We start from the raw sequence: 26,267 nt of genomic DNA on the forward strand, positions 1-26,267 counted from the left end.
TAACTACAGGCACAAGGGACATAACATCTTAGTTCCCAAGGTTGCACATTGACGATGCAATAGTTAACATTTCTTACAGCGTCATTGTCTATGGGTGATGGTGACCACTTACCATCAGGTGGCCCAAATGCTCGCCCGGCCAACCTATAACATAAAAAAAAAGTTATTAATTTTACTAAAAATAACATAATAATCAAATTTTATTCACAAAATCAAAGTGTGAATCAAAGAAAAATATGTTCCAATAGACTGAATTCCCAGTGCAGAAAAGTTTATTTGTTTTTGTTAACAATTGTTTTATTTTACATTTTTGTGTTTTTTTCCGGTTATTCTTACGGGGCTCCGTAACAACCCTTACGAGCCGAACAAAAACTACTATTCTACTACTTTTTTGACGGCCTTTTATTTTGAATTTATCGTACAGTTTGCGAGCAGAATTTTGTGTCAACACTGAGAGTATTAATAAAAATATCGCTTGGTTTGATTCATTATTTCGTTTCGTTTATTTGTTACAAATTATTCATGCTATCGATTAAAGTGCATGCCTGAATTTAAAATTAACTAAAAATAGACCAAACAGACAAACTAATTATTTACATAATATTGAAGTTTGATATCTAATAGGTAATTCCAATTTTACACTGTGACTTTCATAAAAATTATGTGATATTTTATAATATTTAAAAATATACAAACACATTTTATTATTATCGCTGAATTTATTAGAGCTCATAATAATCAAATCACAGAAATTACAGAGTATAAAAATTGCTACTAGAAATTTCAGTGGACTAATGTTTCCACAGTGCGTAAATTTTACAATTTACTTTTCTAATGTTGGTGCACATGAAGTTACGAACTTAACAGCAGTGGAAATGTATTACGTGAAGTTAGCTTCATTCTGTTCTACAACACAATTGCATTTTAGTTTGTGTTTACGGGTATAAGATTTCTAACATACTAAAATACTGTTCAACCTGTTTAATAACAGTATTTTCCCGATTTTTAAACAAAGCAATAGTGATAAAAACAAAGACGCAACAATTATTACAATAATTCATGTCCTTAAAAGTGAAGTGCGTGATTTACAGGGTCGGTGGAATAATGAAGAGTGGTGTATTTATCGCTTTTTAGCGATGTGTGAATTGATTAAATCGAATTGATGGTGTTTTTATATAATTCATGGTGTTTCCGATATTGCTAGTGTCGTTTGTAAAACATAATTCGAATCATAGGGTCCACAAACGAGCAGACGGATTCTATCATGGTCGTAAAACGGTAAGTCGTTACAACGTGGTCTTTCCATAAAAAACAATATGTTTGCTAGTTTATTCACTTTGTTCGATGGGTATTTTCAATATTTTTATTAAAACTATCATTTACATCACAATTAAATCTGATGAGAACTTCGTAATAAAAATTATATATTAGCGTCGCATTTGTACACAGTGAATTTGCTAGATACAAAGTTATTATATATATATAACACATTCTAAGCCTTGTTTGTTTACATTGTACCATTAAAAGAATAATAGTTAGAGGATAACTTTTAAGACTTTATCGAAATCGACAGGTTTATTTAATAATAAATGTCAAATGTTTGGACAGATATGATTTTGTTTACAATGTGTCGATTTTATCGATTGATGATAACCTCATTTCTATATTATGTTGTTATTAAATGTACTTGTTTATAATTCAATTAAAAAAAAACAAATTTTGTTGAAACCATTAAAATATTTTATTTATGTTATGTCCATTATTAATTACCTACTTAGGAAGTAAACAAAGGTAATAATTCTTCTAATTATTATCTGTCTGTTGACAATATTTAGTCCAATATTCATTAGTTATTATTATTAAGTAAACACTTTTAATTTTGTGACATAGATCTATGAAATAACTCCAAATAATCAACTCTAGATTTAGTTATGGTTTTCCAAAAGAGGCTTACTGGAATTTACTTAATATGGTATTTAGTTTTGAAATCTTGAAATGTAAATACAAATTAGTAGAGAAATTAATTAATTAGTAAATTTTACTTGATATATACATATTTATACTTTTAAAATATTTCTAAAAAAAGAAATAAAACAAAACACTTATCACAATTAAACACAATTGACTAAGCAAATGAATAATGGATGTAGTTATTGTTATTTTAAAAAAAAGCAGCATTATTTGGTGACAAATGACAATACAAACTAAAATTCAAGTTACATAGAATAAATATGTTAGAAATTAATAATGGGCATAGATTTTTTGAATTTACAGCAAAAAAAATTAACAAAACTATTTATATAACTATAAATATTTAGCTATGATATACATGATATACATAGGCCTGTTGTCTTAGGTCAAATGATTAGGTGAAAATATAATGCTGGGAATAGGTCTCTTCCTTTCTGAAATAAAACGGGATGGGTGTAATCACTAATGCTACTCGATATAGTATACACATTTTCTTTTTAATATCCTAGTAATTATTTTTACTCGTAGTTTTATTTTCTGTCAATGTGCGGATCACAATTCTATTTTCGATTTTTCTATCCTTAAATCTCAATTTTGAATAAATAAACTCTATCAATGTTAACTGAGTCTAAAACACAACAAAGAAACTCGTACACAATGGGGTTTATTATAAATCATTTTCAATATGTAATATGTAGACCTATTAGCGTTAATATGTTTGTAACTCTAGTACAACCTTGTAAAAGCATATATGTTAGCAATATGTAAAATTAATGTTTATCTTTCAATGAAACTGGCTGAAACTAATATTGTTAATGTGTTGTTTACATGAAAGATTGTAACAAACAATATTGTTTACCGAGCACTTACCACGAGGAGCATATCATTTCTGGGTTACTGAAGTTCTATATTTAATTTAACCTTTACCATGAACAAAGGGCGTTGACGTTTGAGGGACCCTCTAGCCCTCTCTCATTTAACTTTCATAAACGTGGGGTTTGCCGAGCGTCTAGCGACAAAGCCGGTTTGCGAAGTTTCGTAAACAAAAACTGAAGATATGTAAAACGCTGTTCGAATCAACATAAAGACTGATATCAAAGCTTTTATTTTCCATGCTTTACTTTTACGATTTTATCCGAGTGCAGACGTGTCAGACAGCGAAATATAATGAAATATGCACATTCGTGATAAGTGTTTTCTGATTAATTGTTGTAGCATTTATTCTGTCCTATCACCATCATCCTCCTGCCCTTATCCCAATTTTAGTTGGGGTCGGCGCAGCATGTCTTCTTCCATACTTCTCTGCCTCACGTCATCTCACAAGTAACTCTTTGCAGCCATATCGTCTGTCACACAATCCACCCATCGTTTCTTTAACAGTCCCTTACCTCTACGTCCATCAACTTCCAAGCTCAAGACCTTCCTCACAACATGGTCCTTATTCCTCCATGTAGCATGCCCATACTTGTCAGCCAGTTTCCATGTAGTTTCTCCGTGACCGGTGCCACTTTCTTCCTTTTAATGTACTCTCTTGAACGTCATTCTATATTTGAAGATTATTGAAGATATTTTGTAAATGTTTCTGCAATTGTGGAACAAAAACGAGTTATCATTTATTCAAATAGCTTGCTTATTGTTATTATTCCCGCTAAAACAAAACACGTGTTCAATCCTGGATTTCTCATAAGTTCAAAATTTCCGTTATAAGAAAATAATAATGGGAATTTTGATTGCTCATACGTAATAAACTTGTCTAAAACCATTATGATATACTAAAACAATTAAGTTAATCTACTGGTAATACTAACAATATTGTTCATAAGATTTCTAATTCCGTCATTATATACAAGCAGTTATAGTTTTTACGTATAACTGATATCTTAAAATCTGTCGCAAATTTATAATTACAATATAAGTATATAAATAAATATAGTATGCATATTATTTAGGGTATTAATTGTTAATCATTCATAAATCTTTTTCCTTTAAAGTCGCCAGTTTACCATTTAAATTCAATTATTGTTCAGCGTAACAAAACAATACTTCATTTTGAAACGTTTTAAAATAACCGTTTCTGTTAAACTAAACAGATTAACACTACAAGAGATTTAATATTACGACATGCATAGACCTTTTTTTGGAGGTACGAGCTTTATGACCAATCGTAAAACCCCCGAGCCTGTCTCGTGGAGATAATGAAAGGTGATTCAATATTAGGCGGAAAATACCTTTTTTACGACCGGTTTTAAAAAAAAAACGAAAACGTTAATTAACCTGCTTCTCTAGGAAAAAAATCATGCCTAATGTTGTGCAATCTATAATTAAATTTTATTAAAATTAAGACAGTTTAAATGCGTATTTAAAGGAACCGGAAGGAAATTTTTATTAAAAATATTTAGTATATAAAGTCAAAGAACACAACGCGATGTAAGAATGTTGTTTAGGTTGTTCGACGTCACTTCCCTTTCATGTTATTCTGCACCTGCCTCTCCCGCGACACCACCTGCACGGCAGATGTTCCTTCGACCGTACGACTATTATCCCTTTATTGAAGCGGGAAGAGTGCCATACAACGTTTTGTACGATAAACACTGAGTGCACGAGACAATTAAGACATGGGCAATAAATTATTAACACTACGTCATAGAGATAATTTATTTTGCTAAGTAACTATAATTAGATTTAATTTGTTAAAATTTGACATCGTTAATCTCGCTCAGGCGTAGTAACGACAGTAATATAATAAAGCAAATAAATAATCAGATTTTAAGCATTACATATTTGTTCCTTTTTTTGTGAAAAACAGTGCTGTTTGCATGAAAAAAAAAACAACAATCACAATTGTAATGAACGCTCGAACAGAAAGGAGTTCGAATAAATTATTCAATATGTTGAACCCCTCGAAGTGTTCGGGCACGTGCCTCGTGTATTACCCGACCGAGTGTATCGTCAAGTTTATTCCATGAATTTTATAAAAGCGCCTGTGACTCTATACTTGGTCGATTAATCAGGAGGTCAACCCTGCGATGCATCGTACACGCACCGAATTACGAGTGACGGCGTGTTCTGGTTCATTGAACCCCGCATTGGTTGACCTCTTTGAGTTTTCCGTGAAACGACAAATTTGGGTTATAGGATCGTAAGTACTGAACTCATATAAGTTATGAATGTTCGTAACGGGAAAAAAAATAATATTTATTTAATTACTTGATTACAGTTATTTTGTTTAACAAATAACGGGTAAGCCGAAACATAACAATTGTTCAGCCGAAATAGTTGAAAATCAGGAAATTAAATTACCCACTATGTAACAATTTATAAAGTGCAGTATGAGTTTTTATTTTTTTACGTTTAAGAAACAGTCATTTATAATTTTTCGACATGAATTAAGTTTTTACTACTAATAAATGCTAAGGTAATTATGTCTGTCTGTATGTAGTCCCATCACCACCAGTCGCTGAACCGAATTTGGTTAAATTTTGAGTGAAGCAAGTATGTCTTCAAGGAGCTACAGACTACTCTTATTATAAGTAATATTTGACGACCAGTCATTGTAATGCGAGCAAAGACGCGGGTGAAAACTAGCCTTCTATATATTTATTACGCTTAGTAAGTTTACTAATACATACTATATTCTAAATAAGCCTTTATCTGTATACAAAAAAAAAAAAACTAAATGTTTCATTAAAGTAAGGATTAATTAGTACATACTTTCCTGTTTTAATACGTATATCATATAAAAAAATCAAGTTTGTTAATTTATATAATAATAATAAATAGTTAATAGTTCTCTATGTATGCCATGTATTAAGGACAAGGTTTCAATGTGTGCAACAGCGCTCGCGTGTAAAGGATGCGTTATATTAAATTCACGAAATTAAAATTCTTGTTTATTGCGATGTGCTATTAGTCATTGCACATGTAGACTACTAGATTGTAGATGTTGATAAATATAATAATGCAGCCGTTGAGCTATTCTGTTAGAACAAAGTCGAAACTCACCGACGAACGCGATCGTGAAATGTCAGAAAGTAATATGTGATAATTATAACATTTAAGAGATTCTCGTATAAATATAAGCGCCTATGACCTTTCACGAGTGAAATAAGAATTGAGTTCTTATAGAATGGCACCGCTGTTAGTACTTACTATAAGTTTCATTAAATAAACAAACTATCCATTTATTTTAATAAATTATTTATTTATTGGTAAACAAACAGTGACATTAAATCAGTATTACCATATCGTTGACTGGATACTTTATATTTTAACATCTAAGGTTAATAAAAGAATACATTTGTCGATCGCCGTGGTCGAGTTGTGTGTACGCCGGTTTTCATGGGTAAGCTGCTCCGAGGTCCCGGGTTCGATTCTCGGCCGAGTCAATGTAGAAAAAGTTCATTAGTTTTCTGTGTTATCTTTGATCTGGGTTTTTGTGGTACCGTCTACTTCTGATTTTCCATAATACAAGTGCTTTGGCTACTTACATTGGGGTCAGAGTATTGTATGTGATGTTGTCCAATATTTATATTAAAAAAAGAAAGAATGCATTATTATGTATAGTACGACACAATTTAGATGTAGCAACGGCAAATTCAATTAAGCCAATTACTGCCGATTTATAGAACCAATAGAAATAGCTCCCTATCGCGCCATTCGACGCGATAGATCCCTATAGATTCTCGTGTCAGTTCAACCTGAGAAAGCAATTGCGTGTAAATCGACGTGTCAAATTGGCGTGTCATATGATATTATAAGTTATTACGTTTGTGTAAAGAAGATAATATTCACATAAGAAATAAATATTGATAATTTGGGATAGCGTACTTAATTCGGATGTGATCGGTTTTACGAATTTTGCCGATGCTATATCTAAGTTGTGTCGTACTCTACGTATTTATATACGATACAGTTGAAAGGTACACATGTTATTGTTATTATATAAAAGTAAATTCCGATGCATTGTTGTGTGCAACGAAAGAATAGCTTTGTTTTTTCCTGACATACAATTGAAAGAATAGGTTATGGAATATGTTTTATGTGTTGCATATTTTACGACAAACAGCTTATTATGTTAATGTATTCATAAGGTCAATAGAACTAGAACAGATACAAGTAAACTTTGTATTTATTTGTGCATCTCCATGTGTATAGAAAACAAACGACGCATATTTTGATTCATTAATGTAATTATTAAGCCCGGTTACAATTTTTCATGTTTTAAAAATGGAAATGATTCATTAATCAATTCAGCCAAAAAGCGATACTTAGTGTTGTTGTGTTCTAATTAGGAGGGTGACCACAAGCAGGTGTAACTTGCCGGACGCATACCTATTAAAAAAAAAATAAGTTGTACTTATATTATATATATTATTCTAAAATAAAAGTAACCCAAGTCACTCCTTATTACATCAGTTATCTGCCAGTGAAAGTCCATTCAAAATGAGTTCAGCTGTTGTTGAAATTAGCCGAAACAAACAAACAGACAGACAAAAAATAATTATAAAAAAATCAGTAAATGTACCGTGTACATATGCATTAAGTAAAACGCGGTTGTTTTAATATTATAAACAGACTCCAATTTTATAATCTGTAATAGATTTCCATTCAGTGTTCTTTTTTTTAATGATACCAATTGCTGATCGTGTGGATCAGTTGTTGTCCCCAGTGTGATCCCCACCACATTCATCCTTTCCATATAAATTCATATGGAGTTTGGTGGGTGTAGATTTTGTCATATTATAATTTGGATTATTTTGTTTGATTTTTAATTTAAGATCGTTGGCCTTCCCACACTGTATTGATCGTGATTAAAATAAATTATAAATACTACTAATTAAAATAAATAACAAAATCTGTTTAAGTTCTTAATTTATACATTAAATGTTTGCGATGTAAATTATGCATTTTATTATAATTTTTTTTGCTTGACATTTTAAAAATATTTCATCCGCGCAAACTCATTCTTTTATTATTCTTCGATCAATGGAATGACTTGCTTTTCGGAATCATTAGATTTATATGGGTGTATGAATTTTTTCAAGTTGATAATTTTTTATATGTAACCTGAGAACGTATCTTTTAATTAATATAAATTATATGGTCATAAAAAATATTGTGCAGCGATTGTTTCACAATAAATAATAACTTGTCTTTTTATGATATTCAACATTTTCTAAGGCGGAAATAATATTGCGTAATATTTACCATTGACTAGTATTTTAAGTCTTATGATATATTCATAAAAACTAATTTTAAACAATGTATTACCTCTTATAAAGTGTCACATATCGTTATTAAATGAAATACAATTTGAGGTTAATCTTAAATACTTTCTCGATTATAATCTTTATCTTTCTGTCATTACGTTAGCCCATTAATCTAATTCGATTAATACTTTAGAATGATGGTTATAAAGTAATTCACAAAAGGTAATTAGTGTTTCTCGGTATGTTTTAAGTCCGTTAATCGTTTCGTATCCGTATTTGCTTTGATTCAGTGTTAATTTCCGGCACTCGAATAAAAAAATGACTATTCGAATGAACGTTGTCGGCTCACTCAATTCGACCGTTGCCTTCGAAGAATTGAAAATATCTGAGCGAACAAGTCAAATTCCATTTTTAAATTTATTGTTCTTTAAACACATTAAGGATTTATACAAACGGTTACTATTTTTTTTTAAAGTTGATGTCGATTTTATAAATATTTTTTATCAATTTTTACTCTGTAGCTTTTTAATTGAATAAGAAAATCAGTGTCGGCAAACAATCAATCTTAGCAGCCGCTACGGATTTGATCGATTTAGCAGTTTCTAAATGGAGCAGAAATGAAAGTCCGTACTTAATCGAGAAATTAGAGTAGCTTTGTTGAATGAAACCCTACTCGTGATATACAAAACCAGTCAATATCGTTTATTTGGCTTGGTAACAAATTATATCTACACAACTATTGACAGTTGTATACATTTTCTTTATATTTGTAGAGGGTTGCGTGATTATATGTAATGTAATTAATTGTACCAAGAGGTCGTTAACCTTTTGCGATCAAATAATAAATAGCTGTTGCTGTCTTGTTTTGTACAGGCAAAAAATTTAAAGTTTATTAACAGTTACTTTACCAGACTGAAAATAAACATCAGTTAATAATCATTATCTTAATCTATAGTTATAAGGGTAATTTTAAATAGCTAAAATAATCGTTAATTTATAAACTATGTTAGTTAAATGTCCGCGTTAATGTTATACAATTTATTTGTATTGTATGGTAAAGTAGCGTCGTCAATATCCCGCTACCGGGCGAAGGCTCTCGTGTTAAGGACACCCTTCATGGAATTTATTCCACCAAGCAACTCGACTGCGTCTGTATATATACTTTCACGTGTCAGAAGTTCGTCGTTAGCATGCAAGTTTTCTCGGGATTATTTTTTCCTCCGAATTTCAGTTTACGAGTTTACTGGTTGCCCGGAATGGAATCCGCGATCTATTCTTTAAATACCACTAATTGCTCTATACTCTTGGGCTTTTGTCGTATCATTGTGTACATATGTAAATATTGTTATAGATAGCGTTACTACAAAACAGGTGACATTAATTGACACTCGACGTCGTGACACTGTTAATTTTAATCTATTAATTAATTAACAATTCGGTGACTAATTATATGCGCTTCATTAAAATAAATGAAATGCGTCTTAATGATAATGTTGATTCTGAAATGGAACTTAATCTTTGTGTTTTATTAAACTTATTTTATTTTATTATTTTCTAGTTGTTGCCCGCTAGTTAGCTCGCTTTTTAACGGTTGTTCGATAAGTTTTAGGCATAAAAAGTTTAAGCTTGCTTAGAACCAAAACTCATTAAATTTGGTTCAGTGGTTTGGGCAACAGACAGACAGACATTTTTCGTATTTATAATATGGGTGTACATATATGTTTCGTGGCTTTGCTTTCCTAACTTACGTAATATTCTTTTAGTAATTTTTTTTTCATAAGTTTAAAATTCAGCAATGACAAAAGAAATATCAATAAATGGTCACCCTAAACGGATAGAACTGGCGATTTAGATAGAAAGTGAGCCCGGACGAATCGCCCAAGATCGTGACTGTGTGAGCGGAGAAAGTACAAGAACGAGGGTTCTCAGTGTTATGTAATCTCTCATTGTTCCGTCCTGTATTTTCTGTTTCACAATATATTTATAATTTACGTCGCATGGACTTGTAGGTATGTTATTTGTCCAAAATAGTAGAAACTGGTTTCAACTGGTTCTGGTCATAAATTTATTTATGATATCAACATTTTTAGATTGGAAGTGGTTTTAAGTTATCCTTACGGTATATAATTAGTAGTTTCCGCTCACCTGCATAGGGAGGGGAGGAGTACACGTGTTAGATAATATATGCCCTTTCCTGTGCCACAACGTTTATGCAAAATTTTATAATGATCGGTTCGGTAGTTAAGACCTGAAACCATACTAAACAACACACACACACACATTGAAAATATTAGGTAGGACAATTTGAGGAATATATAAGGTCATGAAAAAAGTCTATTCATCCTACTAATTCTCTAAAATACAAATTCACAATATCTAGAGCACGATAGACTAATCAATCATGAGCAAAAATCGAATCCCTGAAAAATTTTTTTTTTGCAAAAAGCTGTATTAAAAATATAACACCTCGACTCTTGCCTTCATTGGGGACAGAAAGGCTAGTTCTTTTTCGCCCAGAGGATCAGAATTGCGATTCAAGGAGGAAATGCTGCTAGCATTCTTCCCACCATTAAACGCGGTCATGATACAGTTACTATTTTGAATTTTTTAGTTCAACTATATTAAACGTCGGTTATAAAACAATGTCAATGGCTGATGACTCAAAGGAATTCCGTCGTGTAGGTGTGATGATACGTAAACTTCCGTTGTTCCTACTAAAGAACCAGTAGGTTTTACGACAAACCGGATACCGTACGCATACGCTCATTTCGATTACTATAATACGAAAATCGACCTTACGACGTGCTGATTCACGCTCGGATTCTTGGTATAATGTTGTAATAATTTCTGGAAATCACAGAGTCTAAGTTCAGATGGCTAAGTTCATTCATCGATAGCTCTCATATCTAACAGTGTAATAAAGACATTGTCGAAGCGATAAATGACAATTCATAAAGCAATAATTATATCAATACATTGTATTCAACGAAGTACATAAGTACCATATTCGTATACCTACTCGAAGCCATCATACTCATAACTGTATGATTACACGTTCTTTCTAGTTTCGACTTGTTGTATTAATGGTTCATAAACTCGGAACATGAAGTTGTCAAGTTCTAACTGATTCCATGATAATTGTTTCGAATTATCTGAATTAAATCGCACCAGACAAAGACGAGACTCAACGAAGGAGTGCAGCGATTAATCCGAGACATGTAAACGCAGAAAATTACGTTCGTCACGGAATCGGTGGTTGCGTAATTGTTATAAATAAATTTGCAAGTAAAATAATATTTGCATATATAAATATATACGACGAAATGTTGTGCGACCTTTAAAGTTATATTTATATTAATGATCAGATTGTTTTATCTTGTTTTGTTGCATACAACAAGTTCCTAACACGATGCAATAGAGCAAATCTTACGGACGACAAAAATACTATGGATCCGTATGAAGATTTGTCTTTATTAATGAAACTACCAGTTCAGTGTTTTAAAACAGGCTGATACTTTATTGACACACAGATAATAAATCATGTAACAAACAATAGATGTCATTACTAGTAACTAATTTAAAATAAGAACAACTTATTTTGATATACTTAAAACCTATAGTCATGAATAGAGATAGAACCCGTAGCTATAAGCACTAATCCCGTTTTCAATAATACGCAGCTTATACTAATAATGAAGTCTCCTCTTTTTCGCAACTTAATATTCTTTCAACAACTATCCATAATGTAGTGATGAAGGGTAAGATCTCAGAAATTTACGAGAGTAAAGGAGAGAACCGACTAGTGACTTGACCCTCTGCCAAGATTCATGGCCGCTTGCACTAAGCTTTTTATCCTACGCTGAACTCGTTTTTAATCGAATTTCCAAGCCCTGACATTCTTTTGTTCTTTTGAAATAATGCAACCGGCTAAAGAAATAACGCCTAAGTTATTTATGTCACTCTTTACTTAAACGATAAGTAGATAAGTGAACGTATGTATTTAGAGCTCGAGTGACCCAGTTCTGCATTGTGGACCGAGTGCAGTCATAGACATACCGATAGCTTATCGTGTATACGATCGATAAACCACTCAAACTACGAGTAAGTCACTTATGACTCGAGTACAAATTGCATTTGCGAATACTACGTTTTATGTTTTCTTGCGTATGTAAATAGATGTAGGCTGTTGCTATCCAATTTGCAGGGAAGGTGAACAAACTCGTAACAATATAATCACTCGTTACGTTGCGAAGAAAGTTTCAGTAAGTAGGTTTAACAACAACAACAGCCTGTAAATTCCCACTGCTGGGCTAAAGGCCTCCTCTCCCTTTGAGGAGAAGGTTGTGGAACATATTCCACCACGCTGTTCCAATACGGGTTGGTGGAATACACATGTGGCAGAATTTCTATGAAATTTATCACATGCAGGTTTCCTCACGATGTTTTCCTTCACCGCTGAGCACGAGATGAATTATAAAGACAAATTAAGCACACGAATCAGCGGTGCTTGCCTGGGTTTGAACCCGCAAACATCGGTTAATATGCACGCGTTCTAACCACTGGGCCATCTCGACTTAAGTAGGTTCATTTAAGAAAAAAAAATTGCGGTCACCAAAATTTCCACTAAAATATACCTATAGTATATTCCAACCGCAAGAGGACAAAAACCAAATAAATAACGTTTGACGCGATATCATTGGCCGAGAGCTTGAATTATCTATGATACTGCTTATAAATGACGTTTTGAATGTCGACGAAACAGTTATCGAAACTTTAGAAATAAAATTAAAGCGAACAAAAGTATTTGAGCGTTATAGTGTCGTCGTAAAAATACATTAATAAATAAGTGTTCTTAGAATATCTACATAGTTGTACAATTAGCGAATCGAAGGAAATACGTAAACGTATGGTTCGTTATCTTTATTCATACTTCGATTGGAATAAGCTATATGAGGTTGAACACTAGGTATATAATAATTATTATTTAAGAATTATTTCTTTTTTTCGAATCAAACTGGTCTAAAATAATTAGTTAGTAAATTCATAAAAAAGTTTCAATTAATCTTTAATTGCTAACTCGAACATAAATTAAGTTTTGAAAACGATTAAATGCTATAATATAAAGAACTTCAGTTTACTGTGTTCCAATTAAAAAGGGTTTTTATTTTATATTTTTATGCGGTAAGCTGATCGATAAATTCGCCACCTGATCGTCGACCAGTCGCCGGTCCCATAGACATTATCGTTGTCAGAACTATTAACTATTCCTTACATCGCCAATGCGCCCCCAACCTTGGGAACTAAGATGTTATGTCCCTTGTGCTGTGTAGTTATGCTGGCCCACAATTCAAATCGGAACATATAATTAACAAGCTTTTTTTATTTAATTATGTATTAAATAACGAAGTATATACAATTTAATTTACACCCAGTGTAGCGAAACTGGCAACTAATAACTACATCAAAATAAATTGTAAATAGAACTATCTTATTACAAATTCTTATTTTTATCAACGGGTCAAGTTACTTAAAGGTTAAGAGTCAAGATTAACAAGCTGTGTGTGATCACGACGATAACAGTTCGCAATTACATACATTTGTTGTGAGTGATTTGTATGTACTCTTCTGTAGATTTATGTGACAGTGAAGGATAGGTAGGAAACATTAATATAATTCTTATAAATAAACTAGCGACCCACTCCGGTTACGCACGGGTGCAATGCTCATACTACATACGCTACAGAATTGGTTTATTTACGCCATCAACTTCTAAAATTATCAGTATTTCTTTACTATATTGTTCATGTATTATATACAAAAACCTTTCTCTCTATTTAAAAAAAAAACGCATCAAAATCAGTTTTGTCATTTTAAAGATGTAAGCATACATAGGGACAGACCACGGTAAGCGACTTTGTTTTATACTATGTAATGATAATGATGATCATGTTTGAAGTGAAATAACAGAAATATTCGCAATCCTTCAAAAGTATACCAAAAATTACACGATCTTTTGTCGCCAACTCGTAGTAAGACAAAGTTATCTAATTTGCCTTTTGTTAAGAAAGTTTTATTTAAAATAAGTTTTCTTTTGGACTTAAGATATCCAAAATGTATGTTATTCAAATAAAATAAATCTGTCTATATAATTATGATATGGTAAATCTATACTAATATTATATAGAGGTAATTTTTGTTTGTATGTAGACAATCTGTCGAACTAATGACTTATTGTATTAAAATATTCACTGGTAAAAACCGAAATAATTCCTTATCGCTATAAGGATGCAATAAATAAAAATAAATATATGAGACTCATAAGTCTTATATCTTTATATTTATTATTTATTGAAAAATTGCATCCATGCGAAACCGCTAGTAATATTAAGATAATATAAATTAAGAAAATATTCTATCTTTGTGTGCCAATGGACAACATTTTTATATATCAGTAGCAACCAATGATATTCTAATAAACAGATATGTTATATCAATACTAAACAACAGAAAAAAGTGTGCCGCGCCGGGGACCGTTTATTTTAGTTTATTTTTACATTTCGTTAAAAGTAAAAAGGATAGCTTGATAAAAACAATAAGTAAAAGGGATAACTAGATGTTTTAGTTACGCAAAACGTATTACTACGTAATTATGATGTATTAATACGTAAAACAACTAAAGGCAAACGTCCCAATTAGGACGTTTTCTAGTCTTCACTTTTTGCGCGTTAATAACATATCTGTTTACTACAACATCATTGGTAGCAACTATAAGAATTTATATTAAAAATGCATATATATTTTACCTAAGTTGTACGTCACATGATTTGTTAACGGACAAACAATAAAACTCACTATGACCCAGAATAGTCTAAACAAAAATAATAATATTATTGTCATGAAGTTAGGCTTACGTAAGTTACGGTGCATCGTCCGAGACCGGTTCCCCGCGAGGGTCATAATTTACCTTACTAATCTTGATACTTGACCCACAGTTGTCTCAAACCAGTTCTAAAAAAAGATTCATAGTTAGGATCAAGATTACTTTGTAGCGGAAGTCGGCATCGTTGAGATGGTGGGCGGTAACAATTACCCCGATATTAGTAACATACCATTTCACTGAGTACTGCTTTGAGTTATTGGTCTCTTTTGATTTTGAATAGCTGCCTTTGTTAGATTTCTTTACATATAAATTAGTTCGTTATCTATAATGTTCAGGAAACATTGTTTCTTTAACCATATTTACATAAATTGAAGTGGTAGTTAGTGTGTAAGTGTTTTAGTTATTACTTCCTGTATATAGCTTTTCGGTTACCTTTTGTTGGACTGTTACACTTAAATCTATAAATATCGAAAACGATTGAATACAATGGTACGACTTTGAATATTTATATTTTATACTAATTTTATAATAGAAATAGTAACGGGTTTTGTATGTAACATATTTGTTTTATAATAATAATATAATTGGATTTTATGTCAGAGTTTGTGGGTATGAATTCTCGAGCGGACCCAGAATTGCCTTAAGTAAATAGTACTACTCAGTAGTAGTCCGGCATTGTGTAAATCCTACTATGCACCAGAATATATTTTTTACAGTCATGCATAATATAATGTCTCCTTAGTACCTAAGGTTGAATTTTTATTACGACGTTAAATACCGTACTAGGGTCTAATATGTCATTTTCCGCTCGACATAATTCTAAGAATCTAAACGGTTCTGCATTTCGAAAAATAGGTTAAGGCGTTTAAGTTTTATATGTAAATAAACACACCAATATAGAAACTGCCTTATTGGACGGCACCATATTAAGATAGATACGTTATGGAAAATTATTGAATTTCTTTTTCCATTTATTTTAGATAAACTTGTTCGAACTTCAATCACTAATGTTTGATTAAGGAGTGATTATGAATGAATGAATTATTCTTTATTGCACACGACAAACAAAAAACAAAAAAAAAAGAAAGTAACACAAAATTAATAAAATACAAAAAAAGAATTAACAAAAAAAACCAAAAGAAGTACATTAAAAGTGTTGTACAGTGGGCGGACTTATGACTTATTAGCCATCTCTTCCAGACAACTCAAATGTTTATACGTAAGTGGTATTCATGAGATAAATTTAATGTTTGTTACAGTGCTGCGGACAGTGCGGACTCACCAATACTGGAGGAACCCGGTGAGAGCGGCTCTGAACAAAAGCCGAAACCTCTCGTCAAATATGGCGAACTAGTTATACTCGGGTGAGTACATACTTATAATCTGCTATCAGTATTTTCGACAGCATACCTATCTAACAGATAAATATACAAATTAAACAGACCAGGAGAATAGAAATGTCAGAAGTTCATATTGATTGTCTGTTTTAAAAGCATAGAATCACTATAGTAATATATTACAAAGAAATAAATATTGTTATAAAACTCGATATCCCTCGTATGTCGAATGTATTATGCATATGCACAGCCCTATAATTTATTTAATTATAACTTTATGGTATAATGTACGCATATTTATAACATGCACACTTTGCATGCAAATCATTTGATGTTTTGAATTTTCCGTCGATATCGATCTTAGTGTCTTCGATCTCATGTCAGCGGTCGGGACCAAGGTTGTGTAAGCGCATGCGCAGTAGTTCGCGTTAGTATTCATCCGTCAGCGTACGATGTTTGTGTTTAACGTCACGTTTAATACTTATAAGGCGAGGGAACAGTTAAGGAAGGACGAGATCCGAGAATTGTTTACGGTTCGTCGTACGTCCGTCCGTCCGTCTTAACCTCGTTTTGTTTTGATATACGTGTACAATGAGCTCTGCTTAGCTACCGAAATAAATGCTTGTTAATTATGAGTCAAAAAGAAGTACAAAAGTAAATAAATACAAAATGAGTGTTTCATTGTTGGAACTCAACAATACGAGGTATTGCTGTTTAGCTTGCATATAGCTCCACCACTAATTACCGTCATCTTTTGCAATTAGTTTTTAAAAAAAATTATTACGCACAATATTGTATTAGGAACTAGTTATGCCCGCGACCTTGTACGCCTTTGAATGTAACAAAAAAATATATTATTGTAGCCTAAGTTACTCCCCATTATATCAGTTATCTGCCAGTGAAATTCCGGTCAAAATCGGTCCAGTCGTTCCAAAGATTAGCCGGAATAGACAGACAGACAGACAGATAGATCAACAAAAATTGTAAAAAATGGTAGTTTGGTATATGTACCGTGTATAAATACATATGTATTGAGTAAAAAGGGCTAATTTAATATTACAAACAGACACTTAAATTTTATTACATGTATAGATTTTAACAAATTATAGACTTGGATATATATTCGTCAAATGTCAAGGTATCTTTTTATTTCTTACGAATATTTATTTAAGTATTCAATAAACAAATACTTAACATAAATTTAATTACACAAGATGTACAGGATATCCTAGATTGTTGAACAAAGTGTCCGTATGTTATATAGGATTGTATTACCATTTGTCTTTGTCAATACATTATTATCTAAGGATTCCTTGGAAGGGTCTCGTTCAGGTTTCAACAAGCTAGTTCTCGTTGAAGGATGCTCATTGTAATTATTCATTTGAATTGCTTAATCTTTTGCGGACTTCCCGCATCGTGAATTGCATTTATTTCGAACTCCTTGAATGATCTTCAAGTTCGAATAATCTTTGTCGTCCTTAATACTAATACAATTATTGTGTTACGCAATTCGTATATATAGTACAAACTGAAATGATTAGAATATGATAAATCTTAAGTGTGTATGTTCGCAATATCTAAAACTGCCTTTTCGCTCCTAAACAACTCTGTAACTACTAATTTTATAAATGCGAATAAAACTCTGTGTATCTGCTACGCTTTCACAGCTAAACTACTGAATTTATTTTGATGAAATGGGGGCGATGTAAACTTGAATCCCAAGGGCAGACCATAGACAAAGGCAATGTTTTTGTTCTTTTTCTTCTAATGACATCGCTGTAAACAAGTTCTTGAAGCATTTTTGTCACAAACTATCCCAAGTGGTGTGTACATTAATATTACCGAATATTATATTCTCACCCAATTCTTTAAACTTTATGTATGAATTTGTCTCAAAACTGAATTAATAAATTCTAGTTGTAGCCTGCGACTTCGCTCGTGTAACGGGTGTGGCTGTTAGACTTTCGGCAAATAATTAGCTTATGTCATTTCTCGAAGTTTAAATTTGCTTCACACATAATATCGTCAAAGTCGGTTCATTGGTTTGGTTTTGAATGAGCGACAGACAGACACACAGAGTTTGTTTCACATTTATAATATTAGTATGGATTAACTAGAAAAAATCTTTCTAGGAAGACCTCATATGTTCATATTAACTTACAGTGAAGCTGATTAAGTTCCGAATCATTTCCCACAACAGGAACGGAAGGTTAGACTCAGCGGTGGCTTATGTGGGTGGTTGTTATACCTTAATACCAACATTTTGTTTGCTTGACTGACCACTCTAGTCTTAAATATGATACCAACAGGATGTTGTAATCAATACATAAAAAAAGGTTATTTGCAGTTTATTAAATGCTTAGTAAGATCAACCGAATATATGTACATAATTAAATTATGCGATACGTAATGCTATTATTGAATGTAAATAAGATTGTATGTCTGTCTATACATATATACTTTGGTGGTTCGTTCGGTGTATGTCTGAGGAGGTTCATATATTGCCAAATAAATGATTACACTGCTCAATGCAAAACATAAAATAAGGTATTTTGTTATTTATCTTGTGATAGTTATAGTTATAGTTGTCTGAAAACCATACAATGAAATGCGAGCGAAACGGTGAGAGCCAAGTAGACAAAAAAAAATGGCGTACTATTTCTGCTCCAACGTTGAAATAGGTTAGCGATAATATTTAATTGAATAAATTTTTATCACCATTTATAATGTGACGGTACCGTAATTAATTGTGGCACGTTTCCTGTTCCTCCGGTCTTTGTTCTCTTATATAATTCATTTGCGTGACTATAACGTATTTTCCTTTAAGATTTGAACGTTGATTAAAGTTTCCATCTCGTGTTTTAGCAGAAAGATAATCTCGTGTAAAATTCTATCGGATATTTAATACTGTCGGGAAGTATAATATATAAAATAGTAATTCTAAAGATTATATATTTTTTATATTATAGGCGAATAGGGATGGGAACGGCAGATGGTAGGTGATCACCACCGGCATTACCTCTGTAAGATATATTAAAGTGTGAGGAATGGCCTCGAATTACCAATACACTACCGACCCTGGAAACTAAGGTTATGTCCCTTGTATCTGAACTGCCTCACTCGCTCTGCAAACTGGAACACAACAATATTAAGTATTATTGTTTGTTAGTAGAATACAGCTGAATGGTTCCCAGACGAAATCGCACAAAGTCCTGCCCAAGTAAATGAAAAAAGAATGTGATTTATTTTACCGCAGAAAAGGTTAAATAAAAAAAAATGTACGTGATATTTTTAATTCGTTTTATGTATAGTATTTTATTTCCAACGGTAATCGGTATGATGGATGATGTTTTTTATGTATTTAGTTTGGTCAGAGTTACTCCTTTCGTGGTCATGACCTGACTGATAGTTAAAATCTATAATGTATGAAGGATAAATATCAAAATAGATGTCTCATACAAGAGTAATATAATGCCATTTCCTCTAAAATATACGTTCCATTAAGATCAAGCGATTCATTAATAACTTTGCACTCTTGCGAAGGGTCGTTAACAACATATACTAAATAATATGTACAGTACAAATTAAGGAAGTTATACTCGTTACGGAAGATAAACGTAGGAGTCAATGACATTTCATAACAATGCTACTTATATGGATGATTATAAGATAGTTAACTTTTCCTCCTCGGCTCTTTAATAGATAACAACGTACTCGTCTATGGGTATTATCTTAATAAGAATTCCGCAATGGTAGCCTTTGCGTTCTCAGGATTTTTGAACGAGGTACGAGGCTTTTATACACTACTATTTGATTTAAGACGAAGCGGCTTTAAGTCATTAGAGGAATCTAATATATAATGAACATTAATTCCCAATTTAATTCCCAATTTGACGATTCAAAAGTGCTTGTAGAGGCCTACTTGAATAAAGTTTATTTTGATTTTGATTTTGATTTTGAATGAATTCTCCATACCAGTTATTCTACCACCAAATAACAGTACTCAGTATTGTTGTGTTCCGGTTTGAAGGGTGAGTGAGCCAGTGTAACTACAGGCACAAGAGACATAACATCTTAGTTCCCAAGGTTGGTAGCACATTGACGATGTAAGGAATAGTTAATACTTCTTACAGCGTCATTGTCTATGGGTGATGGTGACCACTTACCATCAGATGAACCATATGCTCGTCCGCCAACCTATACCATAAAAAATTGCTATTACTTGATTATAAATATATTTTGAAGCAGATAAGGTATCTCATCTATCTGAAGCGAACAGATGATCCAAATTTTTGTGACTTATTCCAAATTATGGTTTTTCTCGTTTGCTATTAAAACACTTGGACCTCGGGGTAATATTTTGTAATAATAGCTTTATAAAAGTATAACATTTCGCCTTCTTGCGTACTTGATGACAGGATCGTGGATGGTTCGTTTTTTGAAAATCTGATTTACGGTCCAACGAGAATGTGCGCTAGCATTCTTTATACAATAACTATTTTTAATTTTGTTGTGTAATATACTTAATGAATAGAATGCGTAGATCGAATGTAGCTCTATATCTGGATAAGTACCAATAAACTTTTTAGATGTCTAATTTGTATTCATTCGTCTCGTGCTCGATAATTACAAGATATCAGAAGAGAGCAGCTTGTAATAGTGGCCACATGAATACCTCGCACTCGCAAAACCTAGTGGTAAGACTTAAAAAAATTTTCTTAAGGGGGATCGAGGAGTAAAGGTAACATATTTTTGAAATTTGATAAATCATTCTTTAAATTATGGAGGAAGGTAGTTATTTAGCGTAGAGTTCCGATAAACCGCAGCCCATCCGAACGAAATTACTTGAAAGCAATACGACCGTGACGGAAATATTGCGGTAAAAGCGTGAAATTGATTCTCCGTAATGGACTAAATTGACGAGTCCTTCGGTTTTTATGATTGAAGTAGACCGGGTCTGCTCGCGGGGCAAAAAAAGCAAGTGTGAGATTAATTACTGTGCACTACGGTTGTCTTATGTAATATACTTTTTTTTTGTTTAAGTATAAGTTGGCAATGGTCGATGAGATATCTTTTACTCGAGTTATTAAAATCGTGTAATTTTAATTGTGTTCAATTGTACACTGACATGAATATAATCTACATTTATATTTGAAATGTGAAAGTAACTCTGTGTGTCTATCTGTATGTCTGTCGTTGTTTCACGACCAAACCGTTGAACAAAAGCAAACTTGAATTCCAAGAAAAGACATACTACATTCGGGCTTCGTTTTGGCCTAACACATAACAACCAACACCCTAAAACGTGGGAGAAGCCGCATGCTACTTGTATATGCATGTTTTGTATGTATATATTTGGGCTTACGATGATTTTCAACCGACTTCCAAAAGGAGGAGGTTATCAATTCGTCTGTACTTTTTTTTTTTTTTTTTTTTTTTTTTTTTTTGTTTATTACCTCATAACTTTTCACTGGGTGGACCGATTTTGATATTTTTTTTTTGTTTGAAAGGTAGTGCTTCCCGTGGGGTCCCATTTTTTTTATTTTTTTTTCCGATGATGGTATCCATGTGAGAACGACATAAGTCTTAAATTTGTAGTATGTATATGCGCGACAAATAGGTGAATAACTGAAAATCACGTTAACCAATTTTGATAATTCTTTTTTTATTATAAAATATATACTTCAAGGGTAATTTGGTGAAAGTTTGGTAAGGTTCTGAGCACAGGATCCATGTCAAAGTAACGGAACGGAAGGGAACGGAACAATTCTGAGGAGCACGTTAGCGATACTCGGTCGAATCTTTTATTTATAGGTTATTTGGATATTTGAGTCACCTTCCGTAATGTGGTTATGTTTATGTAATTATCATAGTCGAATATTATAATCAACTAGCTACCCACCCCGGCTTCGCACGGGTGCAATACTGATACTAAATACTACAGAATTTGTTTATATACGACATCACATCGCAAACTTCTAAAATTATCAGTGTTTCTTTACTATATTGTTCATGTATTATATACACAAACCTTCCCCTTGAATCACACTATCTTTTAAAAAAAAACCGCATCAAAATCCGTTGCGTAGATTTAAAGATATAGGGACAGAGAAAGCGACTTTGTTTTATACTATGTAGTGATGGAACTCCTATACGGCTCGCAGTTAGGGTGCGATATGGGGCAGAATTTCTTACTATCTTTAATCAAATTTTGTGTATGTGATGTGATGTCATATGATGTACGAAATATAGTTGGTCTTTTTCAAAGTTTTTTTGCTGAGTTCGATTACAGCTCTTTCGAGGGATCCTTGTAGTTTACGCCGCGTGACGTATTAAATCCGCATTTTCGAAAGTCTATTTTTGCTTTATTCGCAAGTTTCCTTTGAAATTGTCCTCGAAGTAGTTTCTGACTCATATAAACGGAACGCTTAATCTATCCATATTAAAAAAAATTAGTTAGTCAACATCAGCTTCACTTAAAATCAAAAAATAAATAAAATTTTAACAAAAAGAAAAACCGACTTCAAACAAAACACTATTTTAAAACAAATGAATATGCACGAAAAAGTAATAAAAATAATTGCGTATTCAACATATTTTTTAGAGTCTTCCTAAGTTAAATGAAATGAAAAATATTAGACTACTTAAAAGTCGATTAACGATTATATCATGTAGTTATAGTTATTGGTATATTTGGAGCCTGTGTTTTGTTTGAAGTCGGTTTATCTTTTTGTTAAAATTTTATTTATCGTGTAAATATTGTTGGATCAAAATCCAAATTACAGACGTTTCAGTCTTGAGACAAATTCATACTTCCTAGGATTTTCATGAGATATTTTTTTGTTATTATTCGTACACTTTTATAAAAGAACCATGTTTTTTTAGTGACGTACAATAAAGTATTGGATAAATATATAAATTTTTGTTCTTAAGCTTGCTGCACTATTGTGTTCCTGCGTTAATGGTGATTGAGTTACTGTGTTGATAAAATATACTTGATGAAATGGTCACCAGTATACCATACTTACCTCTAACAAACAAAGTGCTTCGTCTGCTTTCCTAGTTTATTATGAATTGTAATATACCGTCTTTAACTGTTTATGTAAAGATCGATAAATCGTAGTTATCGTAAGCAACTCGTGAGGCTTGCCACGGCCCATGTAATCCTTGCCACTAATTCAATTACACGGGAAAGTTCTATTTTAAGCCGGTAAAGGTGTATTCACCAAGTGAGACTGAAGTAAGTAGGTAATTAAGTTTGAATGACTCGAAGGCGATAGTTCCTAACTACATTATGTTAGGCGTATTAAGGATACAGGTGTCTGCTCACAATCTAACGATGGAGTATTTTTGAATGAAATGCAGCTATGGGTCAGTATTGATTTTTTCAGCGAATAATACTATATTTGAGTCGTTAAAAAATTAAAAGGTTTAGATAGAAAAAATATATGAAGATGAAAACATCAACGTTCTTAATTACTTATACTATATTTTTTTTAATAATACAATTTTTTTTTTATTATTATAAGTCTGACTTTATGTGAAGTTATTTGGTGTTTGTATTGATATTTTCATATTTTTTGATTTAATTGTTTTTCTTAGAATTATCTAATATTAAAAGTGATTTTATTAACGCTAGTGTAAAAATTTTAAAATAATTAAACTTCGAAATTCCTTTTTTTTTGCAAAGTGAGCAAAAACATATTATCAATAAATAAATTTGACCGCATAGGTCGTTCAATATGTCGCCGTTCAAGTACATACATATATACTTCGCGCACGCGAAACTTCGCGTTTTCAACATATTTTTTTATAAATTTCGTAACCTATGACAGGTTTTGTTTTGATTTGATGTCATTGTAAACATACGACGTCAGTTCTCACGATTTACATTTGTTTTTTTTTTTAGATAGCACCGCTCTCTTCGTGGCTAGTAACTTTTTTCCGCTCTCTTAAATTAAATCTTTGTTAAAACATATTAATAAATTGTAATACAATTTTAATAAATTGCAATCAAGAATCCTCTTAATTTTTCTGTATATCTAAAAGTTATGCTCTTCAAAATGAGACCACAACCATGCTTTCTGTCATCCCATAATCACTGGGACGAAAATCGGCTGACGCTATTAATATAAAAAGGTAATGAAACAGTCGTAATATCAATCGTCATTTTTTTTAAATATGCCATTGACCAAAGTAACATCAAACTTATCTCAATTATTGATGTAAGAATTTAAAAACGCAATTTAAAAAAAATAATGTAACTTAAGTTGTATAACTTATAACAAATTAGAATAACAACACTTTAAAACTAATTAGCATTTATTTTTAATTATCGTAGTTGTTTCTTTTTTTTTACTAGTATTTGAATACAAGTTACGCCTATAACTATTATCGTCATGTGATTTTTCCCACATTAGGTGGATTCTTTCGTTTTTATGTTCGATAACGGATACCTAAAGCAAAACTAAACACGTTATGTCAGCGGAGTTACGACAAGTTACACAATAACACAAAGGCTGCACTTGCTCGGCTTCTCATACGCCGTGAATAAATCGACATTGTACTATTTCTTGCGTCGTAAGTAATGTTTCGATTTAAGTCGAATTATAAAAACAGCTGCCGCAATCGTCTCGCGGTGTTATTACAGGTTAACTGAGACTGTATGACATCACTCGTCAATGAATGTCGTCGTCGTCTCGATTCTCGAACGCATTGAATTTAAAATTTAAACGCATATCCGGTAAAGATGCAACTGATATTATCATTTAAACAAAACCAGCGACCTGCCCCGCTCGGGTGCAATAATGATACGAAATTATTTACATCAGATTAGAAACATCTAAAATTATGAGTGTTCCTTTACTATATTGTTCATGTATTATATAAAAACCTTCCTCTTGAATCACTTTATCTATTAAAATCGCATCAAAATCAGTTGCGTAATTTTAAAGATTTAAGTATAAGGACAGACAGAGGTAAGCGACTTTGTTTTATACTATTTAATGGATAATAGATAACTATATTGTACGATACATAAAAACATGTCACTAACCTTTTTTGAGATGTAATGAAAAAACAAAAAAGAAATAGCAAAAGTCGTCCTATTACCCGCAATCTATCAGACAATCGTCTGGTACATTTTATCATACAATAAAAACGTATCCGGATAGTAGAACAGATTATAATTAATTAATAAAAAAGGAAAAATATATATAAAGACAAACAATTAAAAATAATTATCAATAATAAAAATATATAAAATAGATTATACTTTATGTATTTCCTGCAATTTAATATACATGGTTTTTTCAAGGTGTTGGTAAATTATTGAATTAATTACTTTTTCTTTTGACTATTTTAACATATCATAATAAATTTCAATTTTTATACGGTTTTATTTAACTTGCAATGTTTGTTTACGTCATATCTTGCAAGTTTAAATGAAAAAAGTTTTATCTAGAGAGTTGAAATTTTATATGTTGGTTCAATATGATGATTATTAATTTTAAAGATACGCATGGTCCGATTATTCTCATCTATACTAGCATTATAAATACAATTTAATTGAAACTGTCTTTCTATCTGTCTGTCTGTTGATTACGGCCAAACGAATTATCCGAATTTGATGAATTTTGGTAATCAGCAATCTTGCACACCGAGGACGGTTACAGGCTATTATTTATTATATGTATACCAAAGTCACACATATTGGTTTAATTTTGCCTTATGATACAAACAAAACAATATTAATACATATATATTATTCTTACTACAAAGAGACATCGTTGTGTAATTTAGATTTAATGTTAAACGATTTGTAGAAAGGCAATGAATGACAGGAAATATAAAAAAAATAACATGAAACAT

At 31.9% G+C, this 26,267-nt stretch overlaps 1 protein-coding gene across 1 annotated transcript in view; it reads left to right on the forward strand.

Moving 5' to 3' along the window:
* Positions 1-855: 855 nt before the first annotated feature.
* Positions 856-26,267, forward strand: part of LOC124538665 (protein pellino) — a 68,132-nt gene continuing 42,720 nt past the window's right edge. Inside the window, exons 1-2 of the mRNA XM_047115799.1 lie at positions 856-1,278; positions 16,320-16,424. Of these exons, the coding sequence (XP_046971755.1) occupies positions 1,265-1,278; positions 16,320-16,424 (119 nt within the window). The 5' untranslated portion in view covers positions 856-1,264. The remainder of the gene's footprint in view (positions 1,279-16,319; positions 16,425-26,267) is intronic.

The sequence above is a fragment of the Vanessa cardui genome, chromosome 20 (assembly GCF_905220365.1).
Source record: "Vanessa cardui chromosome 20, ilVanCard2.1, whole genome shotgun sequence".
Taxonomy (NCBI): domain Eukaryota; kingdom Metazoa; phylum Arthropoda; class Insecta; order Lepidoptera; family Nymphalidae; genus Vanessa; species Vanessa cardui.